The 10,470-nt window shown below is 35.9% G+C and overlaps 1 protein-coding gene across 1 annotated transcript; it reads left to right on the forward strand.

The window, feature by feature from the left end:
* The first annotated feature begins 5,637 nt into the window (after nt 1-5,637).
* On the forward strand, nt 5,638-10,470 carry LOC108669066 (NOP protein chaperone 1). Its single transcript, XM_018156350.2, has 3 exons — nt 5,638-5,865; nt 6,739-6,815; nt 7,540-10,470. Exons 1-3 carry the CDS (start codon nt 5,811-5,813, stop codon nt 7,876-7,878), a joined length of 471 nt encoding a protein of 156 aa, XP_018011839.1. The 5' UTR covers nt 5,638-5,810; the 3' UTR covers nt 7,879-10,470.

Raw genomic sequence — 10,470 nt, forward strand, 5'->3', positions numbered from 1 at the left:
CTAACAGCAGTCAGAGAAAAGTTCGACGTGGGCCCGCTCCTCGCTCGCGTCACAGCTCAGTGACCCTCGGAGTCGGTGTAGGCCACCATCAGAGGCGTTAAGGTCGGGGCCCTGATCATTGACATGAAACCATTCCCTGTTTTTAATTAATAAAATCAATTCCTTTTTTTTTTTGTTGGAATGGTGAATGTGGGAGGCCTTTAAAAAAAAAAAAAAAAAATTACGCTTGTATGTATGACGACATGTATGACAAAATGAGTTTAATTTGCATTCTTAAAACTCTGATTTCGCAAAAAGTTTTCGTAGTAACATTTACGATAATTCTTTTATTTAAATTATTGAACTTACTTATGAACGACAGCGATTAATCTGCAATGATTGCGTTCTCAGATGAAAACACATCGCACGCTTCGGAACGACTCCTCACAGTGACGTCTATCAAGCGACTGACAGCCAATCTGAATCTGCCATCGCAAGTTCACAACCTGCTTGGCTGCAAACGGTGCGATCGAGTCCAAACACCGGCATTCGTTAACAGCTAGTAAGGACATAATTATTACTGGGATACATACTGAGCTAAGCCTCTTAAAGTGTCGATTAAACTTTGACAACCAAATCGAAAATAATTTGATATAAATTGTCTACGTTTTCGAAGTGATTCTGATTGGATTATTGAAAATTAACTTCTCCGAGACCTGTGGTCGGATAGCGCCGGGCAAGCCGATGCCAGCATTGAGCAAATAAATTAAAATCGTAGCAGACAAAAAAATGGGATAACACTCGCATGAGCCTTTATTATGAATAAATGTATTCATTTTTTATCTATTCCAGATCGGTTTTGATTTTACGAATTTATGATTGGAAAACCTACTATGAAAATTTATTTAAAAATTCGTCACAAAAGTGTTGGAGGGGGCCTTGTATGAGACCGCTGTTCGACACTACTCCGAATGCACCTGTAGACTCAAGCAACTTGTCTAATCACGACTCTTCCAATTATGAACGGTTCTGCTTGAAATTTAAAATATAATTAGTCATTAGCAATGCTGTCATTGACAAACTTATGATACCTGATTGGTTCTGATTTGACTAAGTTATGCGTGGAAAACCTGCTATGGAAATTCATTCCAAAAGTTCTGCATAAGGTCTCGAACACACCTCACTGATTTTGAGCAGAACTGTCACATGGAGCTGGTAGGTGCGCGGAACTTTAACCACTTGTCCACTGCTGTTAAAATGAATGCCCATCAACTATATATAACTCATAAGCAACACATGCAGAATCTCTTGTATTATAAGATCGAAACTAACATTGCTGTTTCCTACCGGTCGGACAAAAGCGCGTGGGCGTTAGCGTGGGTTACAGCGTGGGCCAGCCCGGCCCTGAACCTGCCCTATACCAGCACTGCCTTTAGCCACGTTTTATTCCCTCAATTCGTAACCAATAATTATGAAAGTTGATATATGCTTTAACATGCTTATTGCGCAGTCGCGACGATTTTTTTTATAATTTTAACTCATCTACTTTGCAAATAAAACGGTAAAACGGGTGCAAACGGGCAAATTCCGTCACGTAGCCACGTTTTATTCCCTCAATTCGTAACCAATAATTATGAAATTTAATACATGGTTTCACAAAAAAGGAGAACTGCAGTCATTCATCACCTGGGACAATACCTGCTAAAATGCAGCATGGTGAACACCCTATGAAAATTATCAGTGCCTAATTCCTTTGTTATTTTCTTCCACACAAAAACCCCTTTGTGAGAGCATGAGGAAAGATTCAAAGTGAAGTGAAGAGGCAGTTGAGTTGGAGTTTTTCAAGAAAAATCAAGTTGTGCTCAGGCTGGGAGGTGTGACTGTTTCACACCCAAAGTCTTAAAATCAAATTAAAAAAAAAAAAAAAGTGTGGTGCTTTCGCTTAACAACCAAAGTTCGCGGTGTTGTAGTAATAATGTAGTCTAATTTGAAACCCAGTGTAAATCTATAAATACTAGTGTCTAAAACTATACTATAAATACTAGTAAACCTGTCCTTTCATCAACTTTTTCAGAACCTGCCTCAAACAACACCACCCAGTGCCCAGTTTCAGTTTGAAGCACTGCCTGCCAGTCACTCATCTACCACCTTTCTTCTGCTACGAGAAGTTAAAAAAGCCCTGCCATTCAATTTCTATGCCCAAATATCCAAAAGCTGGCCAGCATTACAGTTCATCATTCAAACCTGATAGTCTGCCAAAATATGAAGGGCACCCTAATCACTGGGCTAGGGAAGTACTGGCCAATAAATTAAACCAGTTTACCAACTCAGAGCAAAGAGCACTACTATGAACACAATGGAATTAAATACAAAATTCTTATCCTTAGATAGCCACCCATGTTCCAAGGGGAAGTAATATTTGATTTCTCAGATATAGAGGAGTAAGACGTAAGAGGACAAGTACCTTGACTACCTTCTGAGCTATACCACTGATGATCTCCTAGCCGAGCGTACTCTCAATGCTAACCAAGATGCAAATAAAATCATCTCAGTTAAAAAGCTATTCCCAAGCCATGTAGTTGCAAATCCAAACAACAGCAGTTTTCAAGCAATGCAAATAGCAATCAAGTGCTCCTTGCCCCTTGGCAGTACCAGACAAGGTATTCTTCAATAATGTCTCACTTAAAGTACACTCCTACCTTGCCACCCCTCCCCCCCCCCTGACCTGCTGCTGCAGTTGCCAAAGATTTGGCCACAGTTCCATCTCCTGTCAAAGACTAGACCCAAAAGGCCATGGCAATCTTGCATCTAGAGTTCTCACCCCTGTTGCATCTAGAGTTCTCTCCCGTGAGATGGCCGCAAAGAAATATGCAGCTCTGTACGTACAAACAAAAACCCAACCTAGTCAACCCTCTTCAAGAAACACGATACAGACCAGTGATATACCAGTGACCACTGTCATGCCTCTACCAAAGCTTCCAGAAAACAGGGCTCCAAACCCAATGCACCATGCAAACTCACTGCGGCCAGCCTCCTATGCCTCATTCGGACTAACACCAGGGCAACCCTGCCCCTCCTTTGATGCCCCCTCATGTAAAAGAAAAAACCCAGGCTCTCCTACCCCACTGCACAGCGCACATGTCTGAAGAATACCAATGTATCCTAAGAGGTCATTTCTGGTCTGACGCTACAGATCTTCTGCCTCTGCCTCAACTCACAAAACTTCACGGCATCCCCTGCTACCAATCAACCAGAAGAACCCATAACAAAATCCTCATTTGTTGATCTCCTGGCAAATTTTTTCAAATCACTTTTTGTTCACTGTTTACACTCCCTCTCAGAATACTTATCTGCATCTGACAGTCTACTATCCACAATCTTCCAGCCTCTTCTTGCCTCACTGATTAGCCAACTGTTGTCATCCTAATGCCTATTCAATCAGTGTTTCTCTGGAATGCCCAAGAGCTAATGGCAAAACTATCTGAAATGAAGCTGTTTCTGGTCCATTCAACCCCTTCTGTGGTCTGCATCACAGAAACACACCTATAGGAAAGGCACTCTCCATGATTCCTACTTCCCAGGATATGTGACCTACCGACAGGTTAGAGAATTGACTTTGGGGGACTTCTGGTGTTGGTTGGAGTGCAACTACAACAAAAAGCAGTAGCATTGGATGCATACCATGATGGCCAGATGCAAAGCCCGGCAGTGGAAATTGCACACCAGGATTCATGGTCTAAAATCTTTCTATTTTACAACCTCTGCTCCCCCGTCACCCAGGCTGAATTTGAACAATATATTTCACTTGTAGGGCCAAACGACATGATTTGCGGTGACTAATGCCCACCATGATACTTTGCTGGTCTTAGACCAGCAAAGTATTATATGGATACGTACCAGCATTATCATACATAAGATTTTGCTTTAAAAATTAAATCTTAAGTATATCAGGAAATTAAAAATGAACTGATTCTAAAAATTTCTGTGGTTTGCCACCATAATAGGCTAGCTCCTAGCTGAGCCTGATAGGAGCTTCTTGACTCTTGAGGAGGCTAGGTTCTTATTCAGTATTTGAATTATGCTTACATATATTGACAGATTTGATCTTTGTATATTAGTAGTATAACTAGTAACAGGGTTGGCAATGATTAAATCAAACTGATTAAATCATTTGATTTTTTATTAAAAAATCACGATTTTTATACTTTTTCATATATTTAAATATATTGAGTCATTTGAGTGGCATTCTTTAATTTATTTTGAGGTATTGTTATTCATGGTTTAGTATAAATGTACCAGTACTATGACAAATTGGAATATAAACCTGTTGCCTTTAGTGTGTATTACATCCCAATGAATTGTATGTTTTCAGTACAAGGTCATCAAGTGTTGTAATACATTGTACATAGCTAGCAGCTTAGCTCATTCTTATAAGGCTATAAGTAGTCTTTAACTTTTTGACTATTTGTCATATATTAATTACATTATACAATTTACAAGTGTTAGCTAGCTTATATAAAAGAAGGGTTGGTTGAGATTGTATTGATCTTTTAGGCATTTAGAAAGATTTTCCACCCCTAATATGAGTATTCTAATTAAAATATTTAATTTCAATCTTTAAATTTGTGAATTTATAACTAGAGACAATTAACTTTGGAAGCTTGGCCTTGCAATGCAAGTAAATATTATAGATTATGGAGCTTTGGCCTTTGGCCCTTGGGGCTGGGCTTTTTTGGTCCTAGACTGTCAGACTCACTGGCAGTGGCATGGTATGTAAAATATAATGCACTCTCACTAGACACTAGTCAATGTACTCAATGAGATCATGATTTAAATTTTAATGCTGTGAATGAAATTTTAAAACCAGTGAGTAATTTAGAGTAAATAGTAAAATAGTAAGGCATGTGAAAACTGGAAAGAAATGATTAGATTAACCATTAAAATTTGATTGTCAAATTGTTACATATATAGATACGGTATATATATATAGAGCAAAATAGTTTTTTGTTACATTTACAATTGAGAGGTAAATAGAAGTAAGAAGTTGTCTCAAAAATCTTTATTTACATGTTACTTTTTTTAGTTAGCATAGAAAAAAATAACTTTATTATTATTTTGAAATTCCTGGCATTAACAAGCCAAACCCTAATCTTGAATTAAAGACAGAATATAACAAATTTTTAAGGTTATAATAATCATTTCATAGATGATTTCACAAAATCACCCAGAAATCTGTGTCGTTAATTTATAAAAGATATTTGGCCAGGGCTATAGCCATAAAAAGGCCTGGAAAAGAGGAATTATCTGCAAGCATGTGTGTTTTAATCTTGTTCATGGATGGTTTCTGCTCAACACTTATCTTCAACTTCACTTCTTGTTGTTTGTTTGTCTGCTACAAATCTTAGAATCAATATTTAACACACTTCTACCTGTCCAATTGATCTGAAATTTTGCACACTTGCATAAAGTTGGAAACAATGCTTGAATAAATTGACAGAGTAAATAATTTAAAAACAAATTTTTTTAAAATTGAAAAAAAGTAAAATAATATTTTTTAATATTTAAAAATAAAATAAAAAATTCATTGTAACATTAGAGACACTTGCCTCTTTAGAAGTGTTCTCTTTAAAAAGTAATTTTTAAATGCATATTATTCAGCTCAGGCCAGACTAACCTGCTAGACTGCTTGTTAAATTACTTATGTAATATATTTTCTACAAATTATTGTTTTTAGAAATTTGAGACTATTGTTTTAGCTTTTCAGTTGTTTATTTTTCATGTATGAAAAAACTTTTTCCAGTCAAGTGTTGTTGATTGAGAACCTATGAGCTATGGATAACCAGGATGGAGGCAGAAAAACATTTCTAGAAGTTTCAGGCGATGGCAGTAAGTGAATTTATGTTAATTTCTAAAAATTGGTATTTAATATTTAATTATTCTGAATTATGCAGTTTAGTTCATCTCAACTCCAAATGTAGTCACAGCTTAATAAATATATATATATATATGAATGCAAGATATTTCCACTTATATGCATGACTCTATATTTGATAGAATCATGGCTGTACCACAATTGCTGTGGTAGCTACACTTAAATATCTATTAGTTTGCACCTTGGGGAAACTTGGTTCATTTTTCCAGCAGGGTACTTGAATACAGTACCCCATTCTGCAAATTTAACCTGCAATACTAATTTAGACAGCTGCATGTTTATGCTCGTAACATAATCCTTAGTGCACACAACCTCCAGAGCAAAGCCATGTTGAACTGCTTTGTCATTATATTTCTACTCTGCATTGAAAAATAACCTGTCTGGGGGGTTACTTTATTTTCTGTATCATCAAGTATAATAATTAATGCTACCATATTTGATGTAGATTGAAACTATTGCCCAATAAAATGGCTTGGAAACTGGAAATAAAATTGTCCATATATTTCAATTTTTATTTTAAGAAACTAGGTTATAATTACTTGGTTAAGTCATAAGATTTGATTTGTAAAATAATTTACATTCATCATATCTGCAATTTTAACATACATATTGTTATTCTATCCTAATATCATGGGGCAGGTTGGACTCTTAGAAGTTTTAATTCCTTGAGAAACAGATTTAAATTCTGATATATGCAGGAACAGCATGAGAATTTTGACTGTAGAAATTTTGTAGAAGATTAAAATTATTTTATTTTAATGATTTTAATCTTGGCATTTGCTTCAATTTGTATTTTTAGTAGATCTAAACAAATCCTTTTCTTGCAGGTCGAGAAACTGTTTTAAAATCCTTCTTGGAAAAAAATTCTTTAATCAAGCCCAAAGAAAAGCCAAGAATATGTCGGGTGAGTTCAGTTCTTTTTTATTTTCAAATTTTACATGATCTGGATATCTGCAAGTACCTACCATATTCCAAATATTTTTCATTACCCTTTCATTACCTTGTCAAAATTTTTATATTTTACTAAAATTAAATTTGATGCACTGAATTCTTATATTTCTAAATACCTATGTGATAGATCTTCAGGAATCAATGCCTTACTCATCCATGGACTATAACCCTTTCTGTTAGTGCTACTGATGTGCAGTGCTTCAAACTGCATCCTATTGATCAATGAAAACGACAATGATTAATACCAAGTTTTGTTAATCATCTTAGGTTCTTTATTTTATTTTTCATCTAGAAAACTGCATTGGAATAATAGCCCTGTCTTAATTTTCTGTTGGCAATATTTGACATGAGATGCTAGATCATTTCATGAGAACATTTTATTTTTCAGAATATCTCTTGCATTTTATTTTTACATCTTTGATCTATAGGTACCACTGATACATCCTGGATGTGAATATATATGTATGCAATAACTTTCTTCTGTCTTACTGGTTTGCATTATGTAGGTCTAATTCAGTGCTATTTATTTTTATTTATCAGTTATTATTCATCTCATCACTTGATTTACTGTGTATTTTTTTACTACATATCATAATTTATATTTTGATTTACTTGTGTCAGTTAGTTAGTTAAGATTTCCAAAGAAAACCATTAATGACATTCACAATTATTTGCAGGTGGAAAAAAGTCCTCTCCTTGCACAGCTACAAAGCTTCATCCCAGCCTTGGCAGAATCAAACAACAAATTGGAGAAAATGTCAAAGAATGACCTAGAAAAACTGAACATGGAAAATGTGGAGGATAATGAAGATAGTGTCATTAACTTGTCTGTTGTGCAGGCAGATGACATGCAAGACAGTCCAGTATTTCAGGCACTGAATCTCTCACAACAGCTTAAACCTGAGGATTTCCTCAAGGCTTTTGAATGTGATTCTTCAGATGACACCAGCGATGAGAGTGACTTGAGTGATTCTGATGAGCAGATTGTGGAGACAACTTCTAAAAAAATATTATGATAGTTTTTGTATGTGATATCTTATGAGAATATTAAACACTAATTTGTTTCTATGGAACTTCTATTATTTGATAGTTCTTGTCCTTTCTGATGTATATACATTAGTATAGTGAATAGTTCCATTATGAGGATGATATTTAGAATGAGGGCATGGTCGGTGTAATTGGCTGTTATAAATAATTGTGTATTAATGTCACCAACTCGTTTTAATTGATACTTATTGGCATCAATATGTGGATTTGCTAAATGAGGATTTTAACCTGTGTAATTCTCCTACTGTAAATAAGGTTCATCAAAGTTGGCTGGAAATTTTTATTCTCGACTCCATATTGCCATTACTTGTAACAAATTTCATAATTTGCTGGTAGCAAGCGTAAAGGTTTGTCATATAATCTCGCTTGTTAATTACATTGCTGATCTATGAAACGCACTGATTCCATTTATGGAATTACATTATTCTAATCCATCATTTAATTCGTACCAATTCCATTTATGGGATTACTGATTCCATGTATGGAATCAGCACTCCACTAAGTCTAATGACTATTGATCGTAAACTTTTAAGAAGCACAAAGAATTATCTGAAGTCTTTAATAATGCTTCTTATTTGATTTAGTTTTTCATTGCGCTGAATATTTGATACATTTTTTGTATTTGAATCGTCTTGAGAAGGTTGAAGGTGAAGGCGTGATCTGATGAGTATTTCACCTGAAGCATAAACTCTCGGTAAGTCGGAATTTATGTCAAGTGTTACCGAAAAAATATTTTCAAAGGGTTCAACACTGGTAAACTAAGTACGATGAGGAAGTCTTATTTTTTTGTGGTGCCCGTTCTGTTTGAAGACATGGAACAACTGGAAGTAATGATTGCTAACAAATGAAATCCATTGCTAACGATGTCCGAGGTTCAATAGGTCTATAATTAACATTCCATGGGAAAACGGTTTAACGTTTTATACTTTGTATGCCTTACAGCCGCACGCATGACAAATGAAACGTGGGCCCTTGAACGGGTTCGTTGAATGGGTTTTGCAACACATTTAAGGCACCTCGAAAGAGAGTCCCGATTTATTTACAAATTATCCTGATGACAAAAACTAAGAAAACGCACGATTGATAAAATAATTGATAATTGACACTTGACAGTCCCAAAACATCTGTTTAGCATATTTTGCTTCCAAAATGATGATTATTGTCGTTGATTTTTTCAATGAACGGAAACTTATTCATTTTCGTGTGCTGTTAACAAGATTTCAGCTTGCTCAAAATTCTCCTGCTCTCTAAGTTAACCCAGTCAAATAAGTACAGGTATTACACGACCTTCTATTATTAATCGTAACATACGTTGAAACTTCTACAGTTTGGTTACTCTCTTCGTCAGGCTTACAATGCTATATGACAAATAATTCTAATACACACTGCCCCAAATGCTCTAAGGTCTTCATGGGCATTTTTGTTTCGATAGTTCTGTTCCAATTGCACTTGTTACTGGGTCATTAAGACCTCCTTTGTTAGTAAAAACTCTCGTGTTTCATCATCCCCTGCTGCAATACTTCCATTTGTTTATTTGAGACGAGAGATAAGAAGCGAGTTTCGTGTTAATATTGCTATCGTCATCTGTTCATTGAATGAAAATAAAGGACTGCCATGAATTGCAAATTCGTATCTGCTGTGTTTTGGAGGTGAACGATCGTCTTGGCTCATCAATATTACTCTAGAGACAAGCCTTTGCATTCATCAGACAACATAAATGTCTCATTACGTCAGTGAGTTTCATCCTCATTTTCAATTCATGACAAAATCATTAACCAGTTAATCAGATACGAACATTCGGGATTCACCGCTATAATGCAAAACTGTGAGCTTTTAATTGCGAATGGTACGGCAGGCTACTTAGACGCGGTAATCCAGCTTCCTCGCCCTCCCTTTCGTCTGCATAATCGGTCACTGGACGAATAAATGAATCTTTGCTTAGCCCAGGAGAACAGTTAGGAAGCAAGTGAAAGTTCATTGTGTAGTTGATGTCGCTGGCCCCTCTTTGAAATCTTCCAAACGTTCAAAATATTTGGGGGTAGTGTTACAATCGTAGTTCAACGTTTTTTGCAAATTTATTTTGTGTTTTTGTTAAGCATCATGAGTGCAAATTAAAATGGTTAAAAATTCCAGATTTTTCTATTAATTGTATAGTGCAAATTGCTGTACAAAAATAAGGCCCATGTAGTGCGTATGATTTGTTCACTATTGAGCGATGTGTGGCTGAAACCTGGCTGACATTCCAGCCGCATGGCTGATCTTTTGTCAATAGTTGTTTGCCGCGAGACGTGCTCACGGAGGCTTGCTGCAGCATTAGCAGGGCTCTGAGATGATGGTAGCTGCTCTCTGTCTAGCATCGTGAGCTCTTTATGGTCACACTCATGAAGAACAAACTGAATTAATAAAGGAATATTATATTTAAGACTAAATTTTTTTCAGTCGAATCTTTTCATCAGCAGCGAGTCGAGTTCTGCACAGCATGGTGTGGGTAGCGTGCCTACCCTTGAATTTTATAGATGAATTTTTGTAAGATTTCAATTCTTTCCCTATAGATTATCAGA

This window comes from Hyalella azteca, unplaced genomic scaffold (genome assembly GCF_000764305.2).
Source record: "Hyalella azteca isolate HAZT.00-mixed unplaced genomic scaffold, Hazt_2.0.2 contig14315, whole genome shotgun sequence".
Lineage (NCBI taxonomy): Eukaryota > Metazoa > Arthropoda > Malacostraca > Amphipoda > Hyalellidae > Hyalella > Hyalella azteca.